This window comes from Pan troglodytes, chromosome 2, assembly GCF_028858775.2.
Source record: "Pan troglodytes isolate AG18354 chromosome 2, NHGRI_mPanTro3-v2.0_pri, whole genome shotgun sequence".
NCBI lineage: Eukaryota > Metazoa > Chordata > Mammalia > Primates > Hominidae > Pan > Pan troglodytes.
The window spans coordinates 195,524,325-195,546,731 of record NC_086015.1 but is presented as its reverse complement, the minus strand read 5'-3'; the positions used below and the strand labels follow the sequence as shown (position 1 = coordinate 195,546,731).

At 35.3% G+C, this 22,407-nt stretch overlaps 1 protein-coding gene across 3 annotated transcripts in view; it reads left to right on the top strand.

Moving 5' to 3' along the window:
- Window positions 1-22,407, top strand: part of FGF12 (fibroblast growth factor 12) — a 585,069-nt gene that overhangs the window by 370,524 nt on the left and 192,138 nt on the right. For all 3 annotated transcript variants that reach the window (XM_009447026.5, XM_009447025.4, XM_526425.8), the window contains one exon: window positions 578-688. In XM_009447026.5, coding sequence (XP_009445301.1) covers window positions 578-688 — 111 coding nt within the window. The remainder of the gene's footprint in view (window positions 1-577; window positions 689-22,407) is intronic.

Here is a 22,407-nt window from a genome sequence, read left to right as displayed (position 1 = left end):
GTGAAGGTGAAATTTGCGTTTCCACATATTTGCCAGTGACATCTCATGGCCGTGGAAGTTTCTGCTGTTGTCTGTGGTTCTTCTCCAAACTATTCTTTCTGGCTGAACTTGATCACAAATTCAAAACCCAGGAACTTCTGATGGAGAGCTGACATCCTGCAGAGATAGAAGTCTTATGGACCTGGTTATGGCTACTAGAAACTTAGAAATTACAGAGGCATTTTGGCCTAAACAATAATTCTGGAATGGGACTATAAAGTTGGTGAAATCTTGTAGTCAGACACCAGATGCACAAAGGAGGAAAATAATTCACTTTTTAGCATGTCTCTGTATTTTCCTAATCATAATTAGCTTTTATTTATTTGCATTTAGTTTACTGCTAAAAGTGTTAAAGCTCTACCTCTAAATGGAAAAAAAAAAGCATAGATATGTTACTGAAACACCCAACTCCCAAATACATAATTCAATATTTAAGCTATTGGCATTTACATATTTACCTACAGGATGTTTTTAACAATCTGTAAGTGTGCATTTGTATAAGCCAAATAAAAATTTGAATAATTATTTTGTTTTGCAGAACCCCAGCTCAAAGGGATTGTGACAAGGTTATTCAGCCAGCAGGGATACTTCCTGCAGATGCACCCAGATGGTACCATTGATGGGACCAAGGACGAAAACAGCGACTACAGTAAGAAACATTAGCTTCTTACAATCTGATTACAAATCAAATGTAGGGCCCAGTGTATCTTATACTTAAAGCATTGCTAAGCTGCCTTACCAAACTATGCCTTTCAAACGATTTAACTATTAGTAAGCTAGTGTCTTTTCCTTTATCCTTCTTGCTGTGATTTCCTACAGCAAAGACAGTATAGGAGAGAGGTTATGCACTTAAGAGAAGGTAAGAGGCTTGAAGGTATTCCATGTGGTCAATGGGCAAGAATATACTCCCATCACAGCGTTTTTAGGCAGCATGATGATACACACTCCTAGGAACAATACAAGCACATCTTCCAACACAAGATGGTATTTAAATCCCGGAACCAAGTGATGAACAAGTTATAGTTCAATAATGAACAAGTTCTATGTTTCTTAGAACACAATTTCTGACAGACAAAAATTACCTCTTAAGGTAAACACTGAGTACATGCATATATGTGTGTATATATATATATATATATATGTTATTTTATGTTAAAGGCAAAATTGCTGATTTTAAAAGGAAAATATATGTAAATATTATAATTACATATGGTACATGTAATAAATATATATAATAGTAAGAAGATAATGAAGACTGATAGACCTGGAATGGAATTTAAAAATTTTGGGGAGGAAATAAAAATGCTGAGCATTCAAAGATTAATAATAATTTCTCTGGATATAGTTTTTAAGTGATCTAACTTTAGAGTTGACAAGTTCAAAAATTAAATGCAATCATCAAGGTATGACAAAATGAATTTGCAGTCTAGAAAAATGTCAAATACAAGCTCCAGAGGCAAGATTGATAGCTCTCATATCTTTCAAATTTTGCATAATCATATACAGATACCTGAGGGCAAATTCATGTCATTCTAAAATTATGTATGGTGCCATATTGTTTCCTAATGTTTGTCTAGATCTTTAGTGTTGAGCACACAATAAATGCTCACTGATATCTGTCCCAACAAGTTGTGATTCTGATGGATGTAATTTTGTGATCAGGCTGATAATCTACCAAACTGCATAAAGTAATTTAGGAAGCTAGATATTTTGTAGTGAAACGTCTTTTGAATTATTAAGAAATATTTGAGGAAAAATTTAAAATCCCTAATGAATGAAAATGCCCTTGTCCACCCTTTCTAAGTTATTCTTTGTTCAGTTAATATTACACATTTAAAATATAATTTACAATAAATAAAAGATCTTATTATAAAGAATTTCATTTCAGTTTTCTTGCTCTCAGATTTTTTGCTAAGTTGTTGATTGGCTGATTTTGGTTTGCATTGTTGGCTTGTGTTTTTGTGAAAGCATTCTTTAAATGATTAAAGCTTTCAACTCAGTGTAGAAGAATCAGGATACTTTTCTCTCCATGTACTTTTATTTATTGCGTCTGTAACTGAATGTCGATTTAGTGAGGCTACAAATATAGATGCAAGAACCAGGGAACCACTTATTTGTGTCACTTATCTGCACTAACTCCAAGATATTACTAGTTCTCAGGTTTTATTTCTATAAAATCTAATGGCTGGAGATGGTGATGATATATCAACATCCCTGTCAGCCTCGTCCATCTAACTTTAAAAAAAATTGAAAAATTATAAATTGATGAAGATAGAATCAATCCCTAAGTAAGACGATTAGCCATATTCAATCTACAAAATGCTACCTTTACCCAGCCAACTGTCTTGCAAATGCATGACATTTATCATGGGGCAGAGACAGAAGGGTAGAAGTGCAAGTGTGGGGTCAAGCTAGGACAAATCCTTCCTTCACTCTTTCTAGGAAAATAATTGACAATGCTTGCTCTGCTGACGCTGGGTGAACTGCTAGTGTAAATCTACACCCACGTGTACATTTGTACCTTCCTCCATGCATATATATATCTTAGCATAATGTCATTCTGCATACCACACACAAACCCACATACACACACACACACCATAGGGCACACATTGTGTCAAATAAGTACTTTTAAAAATTCTCTGAACTCCCAAATTTAAACTAATATTTTATTAAGATAAACTATCTTAATATTTTATTAAGATAAATTTAATAAATTGTGTTTAAAATCATTTAGGTGTACAAAATATATAGATTAATACAAGTTTATCTGGATACCTACCACTAGCTTTAAAATTAATTAAAAATATCAATATAGTTTAACCTTCTTGTTGTGTTTTCCCTCATGGAATCTTACTTTTCATCATTACCAGATATAATAACTCCCTGGAATTTTGTATGTCTCATATATATCTAATTTAAGAAAAAATTTTAATTCATAATATTGTTTTGCATATTTTAAAATATTTTATAAGTTAGAACATTATCATAAATATATTTTATGTACTTTAATCCCCAATATTATGGTTGTGAGGTTTGTATATGGTAATATATTTATTTGCTTTATTTCTTTCGTTTTTGTAAAATATCCCACTGTATGAATGTATACAAACATATTTATTCATTTTCCTTTTTGTGTATAATCATTGTTTCTATGTTAAGGTCATTACAAATAGTGCTGCTAAGATCTGTCTTATAGGTGTTGAAGATGCCTTCCTTAACAGTCCTTTAAAAATTACACTTCTCACCTTGGAACTCTATTTTCATATCCCACTTTCTGAAATATGTATTGTTGCTGTTTATTTATTTTTGATCTTCTTTCCCAGAAGAATGTATGTTCCATGAGTGAAAAGATTTTGATTGATGCCTCATGCATCATTAGAACCTAGAATGAATGGTCTGTAATACATAGTAAGCACTCAATACAAAGTGAATGAATGAATGACTAGGTGCATGAACGTCTCTGTCAATATGTAGAAAAGTTGTTTTTTTTTTTTTTTTTTTGAGACGGAATCTCGCTCTGTTGCCCAGGCTGGAGTTCAGTGGCTGTAGGTCATTGGCTAAAATACTGTTACCCACATTTTTTTTTTTCTATATGAGATGGAGTCTCACTCTGTCACTAGGCTGGAGTATAGTGGTGTGATCTCGGCTCAGTACAAACTCTGACTCCCTGGTTCAAGTGATTCTCCGGCTTAGCCTCCCAAGTTGCTGGGGTTACAGGCACGTGCCACCACACCCAGTTATTTTTTGTATTTTTAGTAGAGATGGGGTTTCACCACGTTGGCCAGGATGGTCTCGATCTCCTGACCCGGTGATCCACCCGCCTCGGCCTCCCAAAGTGCTGGGATTACAGGCGTGAGCCACCGCGCCCGGCCCCACATATTTTTTAACTTAAAAAATCATTTAAGACTTCAGAAAAATTACAAAGTAATAAAAGTGAATTCCTTTATACTTTTTACCCAGCTTCTACTAATGGTACCATGTTACGTAACAACATACTGATCAACATCAGAAAATTGACACTAGTGAATATTATTTACAGAGCGCTATAGCTTTTATTAAAATGTTACCAGTTTTTCAACTAATGTGCTTTCTTCTGACACTTTCCCCACATATTTTAATGAAGAATATCAAATAAAAACAAATAATTTTACATATACTTTGTCAGAGTGGGGATTAGAAGTCAAAATATCGAAGAAGGATTTAAATTCTACTCATTTCTTTCATAGAAAAATTATAAACCTCTAAGTTGTTAAAATGTCTTTCTTTCTCTACTTTGTGTGTGTAGGAGTAGAAGCAGTTGATTGTTTGAAAAAAGAATCTTGTTACTATGAGCATCTGTCAGAAATGTGTTGTTTGGTTCACTAGACATCATTAGGTCTAACCAACCTTACCATAATATATTGCACAGAATTGATAAAGACACCTGTTCTTTTGTTCATGAAGAAAAGACTAATTATATGTAATTGAGTACAAAACACAAATGGATTTGTCGGCAGGAACAGATAAGAATCTCTGCAAATGTAATGATAAAAAGCACAAAACTGTGTTGGAACACTGGAACAAAAAAGACAATGGCAGTTTGGAGGGTATTAATAGGAATATTTTACATAAAATTAAAAAGCTAATTATTTTGTTTCCTGAGTTACCGTAGCACAAGACACATTTGAAGAGGTCAAAAATGCTAGGGAGAAAACAATGAAGATATTATAACCAAAGGTATTGTTCTCTTTACCTCTGAACAATAAAATATTAAGAGCATTTGATATGGAATGGGCTGCCTGACAAGTTAGTACAGTGGAAAGACTGGAGATACTGAAGCAGATGCTGTCCTGGCACTTGAGGCAAAGGGAGAGGTTTACAAGAAAACCCCCTTGGTGTGGGAGGAGGAAGCAGAGTGGTGGTGGGAGGGGCACGGTTTCAGAACTCAGTGACTTTTAAGGTCTCATTTAGTCCTGATATTCTTTTAAAAATTATTTTGAATAGGTAAGATAAGTATGTGGCACCAGATTATAAAGGCACAAAAGGGCGTATAGTTGAGAAATAGCAAAACAGTCCCTGACAGCCAGCAGGTGGCTTGACACTCCCAAGAAGACTTGGTCTCCTTCTGTTGAATATAGACAATTTCACATTTGCAATTAGACAAAGCCACTGAGACATGATGGGTCAAGATAAAAGCAAGACCCCGTAATCACGTCTGAACACGACGAAAACAAAAATGTTTCCTAAATTACAAAATGAACAAATATGTCTCTGTCCTAGATTATGTGGGTGGCTGCTGCTTCTTTACCAAACACAGCTTTAACCTTGCTCTGTTCTTCTTGCCTTCTAGAAAAGAATTACTAAGATAGTAGCCATAGAATTACACCCACATCCTTAGAGCATCCAATCTGGGGCAGATTCACATTTCTTTGAGCCCTCCTTAAAACCACTTGACACACACCCAAATCCTGTAAATCTTTTCTTACATCCTCTTACCAAGAAACCCCAGTTCTGCTCTGGTGTGTATTTTTCCTCCTTGCCGAGTGTTATTAAAACAAACTTTGTTCAACCTTGGGTGTGTTTATGATATTCATTGGAAGTCATTGACACAGTCAAAAGCAATTTTCATTCACACCCCTCCATTGCCACCTGGGCACATTCTTGATATTTTCCTGATATAGTCTATGCACTTATTAACATGTACAATATCTATCCATCCATCCATCTGTCTTTATCTATCTACTATATTGATCTATCAGCACCTTCTTTTAACTTAAAATGTATATCTGCAAGATTTTTTCATATTAATACATATTTAAATGGATAATTTAAATACTTAATTTCCTATTAGGTATTTTGCTAATACAAACAATCCTATAAAGAATATCCTCCTATATAAGTCATTTTTCATATATGCAAATGTATTTATAGGATGGTTACCTAGAAGTAGAATTGCTGGGTCAAGGGTATGTGCTTTCTTCATTCTGAAAGATATCACCAATTGCTCTCCATTGTGCAAATTTACTCTAAAATTGTGTTTCCTTATCATCTAGTCAACAAAATGTGTTATCAAACTTTTGGTTCTAGTTGGTTGCAGTGGCTGACGCCTGTAATCCCAGCACTTTGGGAGGCAGAGGTGGGTGGATCACCTGACATTGGGAGCTCTAGACCAGCCATGGCCAGCATGGTGAAAACCCGTCTCTACTAAAAATACAAGAAAAATTAGCCAGGCACGGTGGTGCATGCCTGTAATTCCAGCTACTCGGAAGCCTGAGGCACGTGAATTGCTTGAACCAGGGAGGTGGAGGTTGCAGTGAGCAGAGATTGTGCCACTGTATTCCAGCCTGGGTGACACAGCGAGACTCTGTCTCGAAAACTAAAAACAAACAAACAAGCAAACAAAAAACTTGGTTCTTTGTTACCTTAAAATGTAAATTTTAATTTTTTTTAAAATTATGAGTTAGGTTGAACACTTGTTTAAGGGTGATCTTTACTTCCTTTTCTCTGAACTGTCTGTCTATATCTGATTCTATGAAATGTCTTTTCTTATTTTTAGGAAATCTGTATTTAAAATATCAGTTCTTTGTTGTGATTTACCTTTTTTTTTCTAATTCTGTTGCCTCCGATATTTTTTTTTTGCCATGCTTTATTCTTTTTTGTTTTATTTTAAATGTGGTTTTCTGCCGTCAGCTTTTCTTTCCAATTTAAAAAGCCTTTATTTATCCAAAATTATTTAAAAAGTCTCCTATGTTTTGTTTTTTGTAACGTATTCTTTCTTTTCTTATATTTGATATTTAGTTAATCTGGAATTTATTTCTTAAGATTCTCTCAGTCTAGACTTCTAATACTTTATGTTCTTATCAGTTATGAATACAAATACACTTTCATTACATTTTATGAACGTACTAAATTCACTGTGAGTTTAGCATCAACAAACATTTCAAAATGTTCTGTGTCTGATTTTCAGAAAACCAATTGGAAATGTAAAAGTTTAGTCATTCGTTATGTTTTCTATACAATACCAAACATATGATGTTTTGATACCACCAGTCACAAGAATATATAGACACAGCCAAAGTCAGCAGAAGCTTTTATTGCTAAACTATGAACAGAAGTATGATCCAAATGGTTAGCTGAGGAAAATTATGAAGGAAATCTATTTCTTATCACAAGGGCATGCAGGTACTACAAAAAATTAAACAGATGTTCTAAATTTGTTAGAAATTTGTTTTCATTGACTGTGTTTTAATTTTAAAGATAGTGCCTCCAAATAATATTTGTGGAAAATTTTAGCAAACACTAGTTATTTTCTTGAATGGCTTACCCCCTTACATAAAATCATAAGGGGATAACTCCTCCAGATTCTTCAGCCTTGGCTCCTCACTTTCTTCTTGATCTTATATATATTTTTGATCATAAGACTTCTGCTCCCAGCCGGGCACAGTGGCTCATGCCTGTAATCCCAGCACTCTGGGAGGCCGAGGCTGGCGGATCACAAGGTCAGGTGATCGAGACCATCCTGGCTAACACGGTGAAACCCCGTCTCTACTAAAAATATAAAAAATTAGGCGGGTGTGGTGGCGGGCGCCTGTAGTCCCGGCTACTCAGGAGGCTGAGGCAGGAGAATGGCTTGAATCCAGGAGGCAGAGGTTGCAGTGAGCTGGGATCGTGCCACTGCACTCCAGCCTGGGTGACAGAGCGAGACTCCATCTCAAAAAAAAAAAAAAAAAGACTTCTGCTCCCATGTATCTTTCTGGTCAGTAAAGCAAAACATGAGTCATTTGAAATGATATTCTTTCTTATTTACTCTATGACTTTTTATGGGCATATTTCTAGGCAGAATACATAGTAGTTAAAAATCTTATTGGAGCTCCTTAACCAAGTGTATTCCTAGAAAGAGCTGAGGACTGAGGTTGTCTTTGATCTGTTTTTGGCTCTGTGTGATGACTAGTGCTTTGGCCATGGGCAAGTCACATAAACATTCTCTGATTTATACAAATTCAGATAGTACAACATTAGAGGAGCCAAGAATCACTAAGATTTTGATAGTCTTTTATTTACTTCTGATATAGAAGTAAAGGTATGCTCAGAAAAACTGATTGACGGCCTCCATTTCCCTAAATACCCTTTGTTCTGAAAGATATGTTACCAGCAGGCAGGAAATCATCAGTTTGCAAATCCCTGTGTGATAGTCTCAAAGTGTGTTTAAAGATGTAGAGAGTTAAACACATAAATGCTACAACCAGAATTTGGGTCCAAGTAATCTGACTTGAGATTCTTTGCCCTTGAATTAGTTATTTAACCCCTCTCTGTTAAATTTCCTCATTTGTTAAATGACAATAATAATAATATTTAGATCATAGGGCTGTTGTGTAGATTAAATGGTTTGATTCCTTAAAAGTACCTAGAACACAGTAATTCTTAATAAATGTCATCTGCTGTCATTATTTTCATCAACAGGGATGAGAGACCCCTTGTTTTCAAGGAGCTCATACACAGTGACCATTTTAACAAAAATAGAATTGTTAGCAGTGGCAGCTATTATTATATGGAAGAATTTGAAGGTGTTTACACTGGTGGGTATTGAAGAATAAGTCAGTGATTCATAAAATGTCTAGTCCCTAGACCAGCAGCATCTATGTATCTGAGAACTTGTTAGAAATACACATTTTCCAGCATCACTTCAGACATGCTGAATCAGAGACTGTGAGGCTGGGGCCCAGCAATCTGTGTTTTGACAAGCCATCCAGATTATTCTGATGCACTGCAGCAAGTACAACTGGCATCTTTCCTCTGCCCCCTGGATTTGAAGTGCTCACATTTGCTAATGAAGGCAATCTCTGTTCTGGGACTGTGAAACCTATTTCTATGGGGATCTGACTCCTAATATAATAGGGAAAGCAGAGGTCTGTAGACACTGAAATTCAAACTTTCTATCATCTTAAACATGTGTGAAATCTGTTACATTTTGATTAATTACTTGAAGAGAGTCAAGGCTCAATTCTGGACAGATATATGATCAAATATAAGTTTGGAGGATTACAAAAAAAAAGAAAAAAAATGAAAAATATGTAGTGATATAGGTAAGCCTGTATCACAGATTTGTATGTCTTGGAGCTTTTACATATGCAAATTTATTTTGCTTGCGATGTCTTTGCCAATCTTATCCAGGAGGCAAGCCACTCTCACCCTTCAAAACTCTCCTCAACTCTTGTTTCTTTTGTCCATGTGAGGTCTTCTTTAGCCATCTTGTCTCAACTGTCACCCCCATACAGAACCCCACGCTCACTCACTTCACTCTGCTGTATTTGAGGGTTATGCATTTGTTTACAGCTGCGCAAGTCACATTATATACTACAATTCCTTATCTGCTTTTGTGTTTTCCCTATTAGAGTATGACTTCCTTATTTGCCCTTCTGCTTAGCCAAGCAATGGAGATTTTCCAAAATCCAAAGAGCTACAAATGTGTTTCATTTAGCTGGCATGCTTGGGAAGGGGGAATGATTGTATGTAAGCAACAGATGCATCTACTTTTTTCCCCACATTTTCTTCTTACCTGCCTAGGGCCTGAAGACTTTTCAGTTTGAGATACCTGTGGCTTTCACTCAATGTTTGTTAAATCAAAATAACAGAACAGAACTTTAAAGGAACAGTACAAACCCCTTAAATATCACCGATTGTAAGACAAAGTAGCTTGGGCTGTGAGTCAGACAGCCTGGTTTCCAGTCCAGGTTCTTTCTCTAAATAGCTGAGTGAACTTATTTAAGTCCCACAAACTTTCTGTTCCTTGGTTTACTTCACCCCGCCCCTCATTTCTCCTCTGAGGAATGAATCCTTTGTTTTCTACTCTGTAAAATGAAGCGTTTAGAAAAGATAATATCCAGTATCTCTGATAGATCTGAAATTTTGCAAGCCTACAAGATGACAATGATTTTTGTTTTCACCTTTGAAAAATGGGAAACTTTTCATTTTAAACACATTACAAAAGAAGGCAAAATTGTAAGAGCAAATAGTACAATAGCTTTTGCATTGAATTGGAACACAGTAGTGAATTCACTGCTACTTTCAGTGTATACATATACAGATTTCCAGCAATTCTCAATACCCCTATTGCCACTCCCTAGTCCAAGCTACTATCCTCTTTGTATGGACTCTTGCAATAACTCTCTAACTGGTCTCTTTACTTAAAGCTTCCCCGCATCAGCCTATTTTCCACATAGCAGCCAGAGTGACCCAGTTAAAAGATAAAATGAAATAAACTCACTTCTTTGCTCAATCCCTTTCATCACATATCATTCGGGGTAAAAGCCAATGACCTTTTTCCTATGACCAATAACGTTTTATATAATCTAACCCGTTGTCTCCTTCATCCCTCCTCAAATATTATCTCTCGTCTTTCTTTCCACTGGCCATCTTGCTGTTCCTCAAACACACCAACCATGTTCTTGCCTGAAGGCATTGGGACCAGCTATCCCCCTCTTTCTGGAACGTCCTTCCAAATATCTAAATAGCTCAATCCCTCATAATCTTCATACTCCACTCAAAAGGGAAGCCTTTTCTCAAAAAGATCTTTTCTAGTTAATCTATATACATCTCAGTCCCTATCCTCAATATTTCAGTCTCCTTTGCCTACTTGAATTTTGTTTTCATCTTTAGAACCCTTACCACTATCTAATATACCTACTTGTTTTATTATGTCTTCTTACTACTAAAATATTACTTATATATACCATACTTTTTTTATTCTATCCTATACTTGCTTATGTTATTTCTTTCACTAATTATGCCATCCTCTAAAGGCCTTTTGTCTTTGAAGCCTGTTTCTGATTTAACTGTATATTCTACTTTTTCTCTGAACAAACTGTACATCTCTTATGATTTTATGCTGTTTCATCTGTATGTATTTATTGTGTATATGACTGGCTGACTTCTTTTTGGTTATGAACTACTTAAGGGCATTGACAATACCTGCTTTATCTCTGTGTTGGCCTGTAATAAATTCTTAATAATGAGTAACGCCTTGATAATGGATATGGATAAGTTCATTGATAGTAGCAATAGTATAATCATTATACCATTGAAACCAAAAGATTTAATTAGAATATAAGCTTCATGGGGGCAATGAGCTTTATCCGCATTTTGTACTGCTATGTCTCCAGCACCTAAAAGAATACCTGGCACGTATTAGGTATTCAGTATTTGTTGAATAAATGAATGAAAGTGAATTCACAGAACAACCCCATCAAAAATGAATATGACTTTGCGTGACAATGCCCAGCTTGAAAAATTAATGCTAATGGGACCATGCTTGCATTTTGTTTTGAGAATGACAGATGATTTAAGAGAATTCAAGGGATGAGTAAGGAAATTATTTCCATTTTGAAAATAGGAAGAAAATTGAGTATGCTTAGTCTGGAAAAGTGAATTCTATAGCAATAATAGTAAAAGAAGGCACTTTCGCAGTGTTACATATATTCTCAAAGTGTTACATGAATATATATATTCATGTTGACAATTATAGAGACATCATTTTCTTAAAATAAGCAAATGGTATATTTGCCCATAAGAGAGAGAGTCATTGCTTTTATTATTCATCTAAGGGCAGCAGTATAAATTTAAACATATGTTGCAGGAAAAAGAAAATACACACTCAGGTGTTTTAAGAATAAGAAACTAAAAAGAGAGGGTTTCTTGAAGTAGTGGAAAAGGGTATTAAAATTTTGATGAGTGAGAATTAGAGATCACTTTAAAATTCCTGAAATTCATTACCTTACTTTGAGGCTCTGAAGTGAGAGTTGATTTGCTCTAAGTACAGTAAGTAGAATTCATTTCTACTATATCCATATCCTGTGCTCCGTCTTCAACATAAGTTACTGATTGCAAGGTTGTATAGATTTGTCCGTATTCTTAATGAATTGCAGTGGAGTTTCTTATATGTCTCTGGTTTGATTAAGCACTGTTTTTAGCCACCAGCTAAATAACGTATAAATTATAAATGTATACTCATATGGATTAGCATTTTCTAGGGCATACTACCATGAAGCATAAAGAAGAACTACATATTTGGAATGAAGGATTTGGAAAATAAAATGGTCACCTACGTGTCAAGCATTATTTCTTAATCTATGACTTGGGGGCATATCAGGTAATAGTAACTGTTTACTGAAAACCTTCTAAATGTTCAGTACAGCTATGAAAATTTTCACAATTGTACTCAGTTAAGTCTTGTGATAACCCTATAAAAGGTACTGTACTCATTTCTATTTTGAAGATGAGTAAATTGAGGCACAGGAAGGTTAAACAATTGGTCCATGGCCTTAAAGATATTAAATAATAGACCCAGGATTTGAATTCAGCAAGTTTAGTTCCAATGTTAATGCCTTCACCCAGTTTACACTGTATCTCGAATTTATCTTTCCTGGTTAATATTTCCCAGTGTATAATAAACAATCTCTTAAATCATACCTCTGCATTCTTCTGACAACACTTTCAAAAGGCATTAAGAAGGCAACGTGGTTTAGTTCTAAAATATTATGGCGGTTTACTTTAGACAGGCTAAACAGTGAACTTGCAAGGATTTTTCTTCAATGTGTTTGACGTATTTAAAATATATATTAAAACATTTTTTAGAGATAATAAACCATTATACAATAATTTCAAAGATTTTAAATAACCTGGTTGCCTATTTCATAAATCTGATTTGAGAAGTTTGAGGTGTGTAGGATGTGTGTGTCTTTATGTGGATATATATTTTCATGTATTATTCAGCAGCCTAGATAGAGTGGTACTGAACAGGCATCCAGCCAGGATCTAGCGAGGTTGCACTTAGTACATCTGCTTCCCTTGACATTGAGACCGAATCTGAAACACATACCTATGTGAAACTATGTATGCACAGCATTATTAAGCCCAGTCCACGGTATTATAGTTGAATTTTTACAAATATCCTAAAGAGAACTCCTTGCTCCTTCCTACTTAGGTATGAGCAGAAAACATCACTTTTATTGTTTCTATAGTATATACCAGGGATCATTTCCCATACTTGAGGAAGCAGGATAGTGTTATAAATAGTCCATTTGATTTTAGGGACAGACAATCATGGATATTAATATGAGTATCTCCACTTGCCAGCTGGATAAACTTGGGCAATTAGTTTAACACTTTGAAACCAGAGTTCCTCATCCGCAAAATGGGAATAATATGTAGGAGATTTAAGTTAATAATATCAAAATGTACTCTTATGGAAGGAAGTGCCTTGGAAAGTCTCAACAGGAGAAATCAATGCTGACTGAAGAGTGATCAAGAGCCATTTCAGAAAAAATGAAGGACTTGAGCAGAGCTTTGACAAATTGGGTAAGAAGCCATTTTTGAACCACATCTGTAGTTTCAGCACTCTTTTAGGCCTTAGACCAACCTTCTTTTCTTTGGAAGAATTGATCGAAGTCTAATTTAGATAAGATTAACATCTAGTGCACTTGGAGTTTCCCTCTGAAGAGGTTGGAATATACAGTTACATATGGTCTCTTTCCAGTCTTTGACACTGATGATCTGGGCAGAAAAGCCCTACTGAGACGTAAAGGTAGACAGCAGCCGCTCCTCATAGATCCAGGTTCTCAACAATGGCTCCAAAATCTTTGTTTTTGAATCAGGAAGTCTGCAGGAGGACCACACTTTGAGAACCAAGCACACAGCACTTCTCAAAACTTTAACTGCATTGTAATTGTGTTAAAATGCAAATTTTGATTCAATAATTCTTGGATACAGCCTGAGATTCTGCCTTTCCAACAAGCTCCAGATGATGGTGATGCTGTTCACACTTTGAGCAGCAAGGTTTGGTTCATTGACTGGTAAGATTTGGAAAGAATCAGTATCGCATGTGAGCTTGCTAGAACTATCCCAGACTATTGAATATTAAATTGTTTTCAACAATGAAGCATACTGGAATAATCTGGGGAGTTAAAAAGTACTTGTCTTCAATTCCAGGCAATTTTATTTAATTATTATGAGTGTAGTCTGGACATCAGAATTTTCAAACTTTTCAGAAGGTTTTAATATGCAGCAAAGTCTGTGAACCATTAAGCTAAATTACCTCTGGAGAGTTGGTTTTTTTCTTCAGTTTTTAAAGTTTGCATTCCAAATTTGTATTATTATAACTTTGAGTCAAAGTTATACAATAAGATATTGATTTTAAAGTACGGTGCAAATCATCGCTGTTTTTATGGAATGTTTCATGCTATTTTATTATAAAAGGAGGCCCTCAAGTGGGAAATGACAAATCAATGGCTGAAGTACCCCTTCCTGTGTTCACTGCAGACATCACTAAATTCTCACAACATTCATTGTTGCCTGGCTTCAAATGTCTCCTTAAGACATTGTCTCAGGCAGCTACCACAAAATGATTGAGTTTTCACATATGCCTGCCATATGCATGCTTTATTTTCATTAATACCAACATATTGAAGGCCAACTGCGTTCTAGTTACTGGGTTACAAAAATGAATCTGATACAATTCCTGCCTTCTAGCTGTTCCCAGAGCATAAAAGGTTTTACATTTTAATGTAAAACAAAAGGTGTCACTGGTACTACCAAGTGATTAGAAGAATCACCAGATTTCAGAGATCTAACAGATCCTCAAAAGCCATAGTGATCAACAAGTTTGGTTTTAACCCAATTCTTGAAGAATGGGAACAAAATAAATAAATTAAGATTAGGACAGTTGTATTTCAGGTAAGGAGGCACAAAATCAGGAAGTGGAGAAAGCTCCCACCATGTTAGGGAAAAATTAACCCACTAGCTTGCATGAAGCAAAGAGATTATTTGGAAGTATCATGGGGCCATATTTTAGAGTGTCTTAACTGACACTTAAGGGAGTGTAAGCTTTATGTTGTAGGAAATGGGGAACCAATGAAAGTTATTGAGCAATGAGTAAAATGCAATACTTTAGAAAAATTTTCTAACTGGAGTTTATAGTAGACATGGGTTGAATGAGAGATTTTGAAGTAGAGAATAGTAAGGACAAAATCATCATTTTATTTTTCAAGTCCTTTTTTATCCCTTAATTTCTAAAAAAAAAAAAATCTTTCCACATTATGTTTATTTCTATAGATCCACTCAATATTTTTGGAATTAGGCAGTCATATTTTCTTATTTAGGTATTAATGATAACAACGTGCAAAGCTTTGAGCATATCTAAATCAACTCAAATAAGTGTGCTTGTGTTGCCTGTGTGTAATTTTATCTAAGAAAAACTAAAGATTTTGTACCTTTTGAGCAGGATGGTTCTACTTGGCTAAAACATTCCTTGTAAGGTTTTCACATTTTCTTATTATAGTCTGTTTTTCCTACTTTCTTCACAACTACTTGAATTGTTATCATTAGAATTTTATGTTATATCTTAAGAGCAACAATATTTTACAGCTTTGTAGCCACCAGAATCTAGGTTCACAGCTTAGCTTTTTCACTAGCTGACTTTATAACCTTGGGAAAACAGTATCTTTGAGTCTCAGTTTCCTGGTCTGTAAAGATGGATACATAGTACACATGTGGTTACTTTTATCTATTTTACACTTTAACTACTATGATGGCAGGTACCATCTCTGTCCTTTCTACCACTGTATTGCAAGTGCCTGGCACAATGTCTGGAATATATGTGATGAATTAATGAATAAACCTAGTAGGCCATAGTATTGATTTTGGCAACATAGTTTTTGATGAAAGGTTTATAGAGGATGCAAATCTAAAAGCTTCAAAACATGCAAAGATTTCTTGGAAGATGTTTCTGCCCATTGATCTTATGGACCGTCACCTGTGCTGTTCACTGAATTCTTCAGACCAGACGGGCTCCAAGACAAGTCTGTGTAAGACAAATGGCTCCAGAGAATGAGTAATGACAGGCATTTGCTTTCATTATCAATAGTGATATGCCTCATTTTTCATCTTAATGAAAAAATAATCACGTTTAATTGACTTGTTAATTATGCAAATTTTTGAACATTTTTGAACTATCATAGGAAAGGTTATATGATATTATCAGGATTAAAAGTCAATGACAGGACTTTTACCAGAGCTAAGGCAAATATTTCTACTACCTTATCAAATAAAGAGATCACAATGCTGCTCATTTTTGTTATGCTGAAAACACACAGTGTATGCTGTCAGCCAATGCTTAGAAGAAAAATTTTAGTCTCTGAAGTCCCAAACCACTAGTCAGCTCTGTAAGTCGATAAATTCAGTGAGAAAATAAATCAGTCAGTTAGACTATTTGGCCAATTGCTTATAAAATAGGACATCATACTTAAAGCAGTGAACCAATATAACTTAAAGTATGTTGATGTTTACATTCTTAACAGTGTTTTATTTTAACTACATAGTTGTTTTGCTTATGGGAACTTCAATAATAGAAGATGAAATACATGCTTTTTTTTTTCTCCCATAACATTTTAAAAAATTTAAGTTGAACTATGGAATAATGATCACCCAGCCATGTTCCTCCTACTATGAAAACTCCAGATGTGGAGATGTGAAAACAACGAGAACAAAAACACTGACAACACTGATAGTGATGCTTTGTATCCTTTATGGTTTAAAAAGTGGCTTGTTTTTATTATCTCATTGATCTTCATAACAATCCAGTGAAGCATTCAGAGCCAAGAAATACTCAAAGTGGTTAACTCATTTATGCCTAGTGTTCCATTATTGGAACACTACGCATGTGAGAGTTATTTATATCCTACTGCTCAAAGTCATCGCCAAGGTCTGATTGCAGAAATTCAAAAAATTGCAACCTCATTAAATTACTTGGAGTCACCAAGACCAGTTATTTCCTTGACTTAAAAGCTAAAAGAATACGGCAAGTTACATCTTTCCTTTAAAGTCTGTAAGAAATGCTGTTTTAGAGGGTTAAATTCAGTAACAACAATTGTTTAGGCTTTATTTTGAAATGCAATCTGGATGCAAAACAACAACAAAAACATGTTATATTCTATGAATCCCTAGTTTTCAGGGAAACTCAGACAAACATATAAATATTAATAAGCACTGTGATAAGTGCTATGTATGGAATGCTGTGGAATTAGGGTAAGGGAATGAATAATTAATTTGCCTGGGTGAACATTCCATTGTACCGTAATTTATATAACCACTTTTGTATTGGAAGATTTAAGAGCTCACTCCTTTGCTGTATATTCAATAATAGCATTTTCCTATTGAGAATGGGGAGGGTGAATAATTGACTTAAGTAAATTATAAATAACAGAAGTAAATATTAATTTCATAACTGAGGAAAAACCAATTGAGTGGCCTGCAAATATTATGAATATTATAATTATAGATATTATTGTGAGAGACTAGGATTTATTGTAGGAGAAAATAACCTGGTACTAACTTAACTTTTTATTTAAGATTTTGTAGGATATGATCTTATTCACACTCTAATAAAATATCTTGATTGAGAACATTTTGAGATGTGGGAAATGATATTGAATTTTCAAGGAAATCTAACGTTGAAAATGCACAGATTATAAACCCAAATATCTCCATTCTCTCTCAGTATGTTCCACATGGGTTTTTAATGGGTCACAGGATGAATCTTTTTTATTGGCCATTTGACAAAATAGACCTAGAATTTCTAAATACAACTGTACTCTTTTATACCTTTCTTCGTCACAAGCAACGAGTCTGTCCTTAGAAGTTACTTGGAAAGATACTGGATTTACATGTTCCAAAGACAATTTGTAATGAGCTTTGTTTTCTCCTTCCTCCCCTCCCTTCTTCCTCCCTATCTGCCTCTCTCCCTCTCTTCCTCTTCTTCTCTTTCTTTGAAACTTTCTTGGTTGTCACATTGTTTTCCTATGTGTTTTGGATTGATTGTTACCTTTTTCTTACTGGAATAATATGGTGTGTACAGGTAGAAATTAAGCTGAGTAAAACATAGCACTTTTAGAAAGTACATTTTTTGGTGCAATATCATTGGACAGGATGTTTATTTTTTATTTTATTTTGTTGAGACAGAGGCATGCCCTGCCCCGTTACCCAGGCAGGAGTGGAGTGGTGCAATCATGGCTTAACTGCAGCCTTGAATTCCTGGGTGCAGGCTATCCTCCGACCTCAGCCTCCCAAGTAGCTGGGACCACAGGCACACACACATACCTGACTAAATTGTTTTTGTTTTTATTTTTACAGAGATGGAGTCTCCCTGTGTTTCCCAGGCTAGTCGCAAACTCCTGGGCTCAAGTGATTCTCCTGCCTTAGCCTCCCAAAGTGCTGAGATTACAGGCATGAGCCACCACGCCTTGCTGACAAGATGTTTAATATCTCAATTGTAACAGATTCCCCAAACTCTTTCCTTCCTCTTAATTCCCTCCAACCTTGCATCACTCTACACACACACACATACTCCTACCCTTACCAGGCCTATGCATCCCGTGATTCTGCCATTTCAGACTTTGTACCATGTAGGATTTTTGGCTTTCCTTTAGTCTATGTGTAATACATATTATCTTCCATTTTTTTCTTACATGCTTAATTATAAAAATATGTCTGAGAAAAGTTATGAATAAACATGTGTAAGGAGAAACTACTCCTAATTCATTTATTTATTCAGCAGATATTGAATAACAGCTTCTAAAACCAAGATATCATGCTAGGCATTGGGGATCATAATAAAAGTTTCTGGTAACTTCAACTTGCCCTTAAAGTAGTGGAAACCTCGGAAAGATTCACAGATAAAAGTCTTTTCACTAGAGACCACAACTGTTATGTTCATCACTCTTTTTTTAGCCTAGGCATGGCATTTGGCATACAGTAAGTCCTAATAAATATTTATGGTAAGAATAAATGACTTCTAAGTCAGGTTTTTACAAGTGCTGTATGCGAGTTCAACTTTCTAAGGCCAAGGTCCTACTCCAAATGTTAGGATGGTACTTTACATTTTCTCAATTTTTTTCACTTTGTACCCCTCAAAGAAGTTAGGACTTTTATATACTGTTCAATGAAGCTATTTTAAGTAGTCAAATACTGAGTTTATAATAAAATGACATTTCGCATATCAAAATGCCTAGCAGGATGCCTGAAAAAATAGACAGTCAATGAATATTATCTATGTAGTTTTTCTTTTCTCATTTGTTACTTTCTCTCATCTTCTCCTTCCACTTAAATTTCAATATGAGAATGATTTAGGTTTTGTAGGTCCTAAAGCTTATCTTATGTGGGGTTCTCCCTCGAAAAAATAAATATAATGAAATGAAAATTAGATGCAAAATTGAGTATTTAGACTGAGAAAATATACCACAACTGTTTAAATTTTGAAAAGCTGAGAACTATCAAAGATGATACAACTCAGGAAAATAATACAACATTTTAATTAATTGCCTGATAGCAGCAAGTCTATAAATTTCCTTCCCATTATTATGGATATGTAATTTTTGAATGTCTTTCCATATGACAACAATTTTATTATACATTTCTTGTAGAGAGAAATATAATTCAGTCTTTCCTGTAGCATGATTAATCAAAGTGATCCTTTAATATTTTATAACTTGGAAGTGTTTATTTTAGGTTAACAGCTCATAATTATCTGATGATTAGTGATGTTGAGTATATTTTCATATACCTGTTGGCCATTTGTATGTTGTTCTAGAGAAATGTCTGTTCAAGCCCTGTGTCCATTTTTTAATTGGCTTATCTGTTTTGTTTTTCCTTTTGAGTCATAGGAGTTTCTCATGTATTCTGGATATTGAACCCCTACCAGATATACAATTTGCAAATATTTTCTCCCATTCCATAAGTTGCCTTTTCATTCTGTTGATTGTTTCCTTTGCTCTGCAGAAGCTTTTTAGTTTAATGTAATCCCACTTGTCTAGTTTTTGCTTTCATTTGCCTGTGCTTTTCATTATCCAAGAAATAAATCATTGCTAAGGCCAATGTCGACTTTTTCCCCTATGTTTTTTTCCTATGGGTTTTACAGTTTTAGGTCTCACATTTAATTATTTAATCCATTTTGAGTGAATTTTATGTATGGTATAACATAAGGGCCCAATTTCATTCTTTCATGTGTGAATACCCAGTTTTTTCAGCATCATTTGTTGAAGAGACTATACTTTCTCTTCATTACCTTTTCCATTACCTTTTTTCTGTGAAGTTTTATGAATGAGCTTGGTTTATGGAAGCCAAGAGTACCAGCTCCATTATTCCATTTTTCAAAATACAAGAGTCAACTTTACAAAAAGATGTAGAACAAGATACTCCTTTTGGAAAGGACAAGTTTAAGAAGATCTTTGAATGTCAGATTAAATACTTGGACTCTATTTGGCATATAATTGTAGTATTATTTAGTCTGCAAATGTTTACTGGGATTGCTAATATACACAGAATATATACTACCCTGCATATTCTCCCTCTTGTTTTCTCTGTCTCTATCTGTCTCCTCCCTTCCTTGTATTATACAAGTGTAGTTTTGATGTGAGTTTTGTTTTGGAGAGCTTACAATCTGGTTGTGGTTGGCAGAGGAAACAGATTTTTTAGAAGAATAAAACTATAAATTGTGATAAATATAGTCTGGATCCAGGAATAGGGCAGCTAAGAAGTGAAAGAAAGCACTTGGCATTTGGTGTGTCATTTCACGCATGTCAGGGATTTCAGTGTGAAGATGTAGGGAGAGTGACATTCCAAGCAGAGGGAGCTAAGTTAGCAAAAAGATGGAGTTTAGAAGGTAGGAGGAGGAAGATCAAATTACTAGAAGCACTCAGTATTGGAGTGAAAGTGCCATGTAGCACAAATGTATGTTGTAGATTAACTTTGAGTATCAGGCTGAGATGCTTTAAGTTTCTAATTTCATTTTTATCTTAAAAAGAACTTTCATTCTAACAAGAAAACCTACATTCCTGGAAATAATGTGTTTTAGTCATAACTCATATAATAACATTTATTTAATAAAGCTATGTACATGTACCTGGGCTAGACATTACAGCAACTACCCTCAAGAGTCTTGCATTGTAGGGATGGAGATAGAGATATAAACAAAGAACTCTAAAACCATGTTCTAAATATCATTACCGAAATATACACAAGAAATAAGCCATCTGGAAAAGGGAAGTATTATTTCTGAAGGGTTTTGGGCAAGATTCATGGGGGAGTTCAACAAGGTAGGCCTTAAATGATGAAAAGAGTTGGCCAAATTTAGAAGTGGGAAGATAAGCTTTCCAAAAAGAGATAGAGGACAAAAGAGGACAAACTCCAGCCTAGTTAAAGATCGAGGGGGAACTTAGGAAATGGCAAAAAGCTCTGTGAAGCCGGTTACAGCAGATGGAAAGGGTGACAGGTGATAAGCTGGAAATGTGGGTTGGAGCCAGGTTGTAAAGGACATTGGAGACAGGGAGGAATCACTGCAGGTTGTAAGCAGGAAAATGGCATAAGAGGATGCAAGGGACTTAAAGAGTGGGTGGAGTCAAGCAGCCCAGTTACTATGAGTTAGGACAGTGGCTTTGAGAAGTAGTGAAAGGAGTAGCAAAGGGCTCCTGTGAGCTGGAGCCACAGTATGCTACTCTGAAGATAATTAATAGATAACAGTAAGTCATTTGCCACCTTTTGGGATTTTTAGGAGGCAGATGAGGACCTTTCCAGAGAAACTATGTTTAGCTTTTACCAATAAAGTCTCGTTTCAAATCGTTTACTGATTTTTAAAAATGGGCTTAGTAAGTCTCACAAAGCAAACCAGCTAAAGGCCATTATCATGTTGTGGTTCATATAAAACTTTCAAACAGGTTTCTTGTTTTTGTCCCTGCCTAGCATTATCGGTTTTCTCTCATTCCATGTAGGAAAAACTTTACAGTTGCTTTTCCTTCTATGGTCAGCTACATAAACCAGTGTTCTTAGCATTTATCCTGGGAAGTCTTTTCTCCTTCTCACAGTAATTATCAGTGAACTTAATCGTTTTCCAGTATCTGCTTTTATTTAAAATGAAGTACCTTGCATCTAGTTCATATCTTGCATATTAATTCTGCTTTCATTAGCATCTCTATCAGTTAGGATTAGAGTTGGCTCTGCATTGCACAGACTAAGAGAACAAGGACTTATTTTCTCACATAAAAGCCAGACCTGGGTAATTGAATGTTGGACTTGTGCCACTGCTCCACAAAGCTCTCAGGGACCCAGCTCCTTCCAGCTCACCTGCCAACACCCGCTGGGGAGTAGTCCTTGTTTTTTTGGTTTGAGATGATCCAGCTACCATATCCCCATTCAAACAGCAATAGGCAAAGGTTGAGAAGGGGCACAAAGGACACCTTTATGCTGTCTTTAAGGAAGGATTCCTCAAGCTTATAATGATGTGATGACTTACATCTCATTGGCCAGTAGTGGGTCCATAGGACCTACGTCTGGTTGCAGGATATG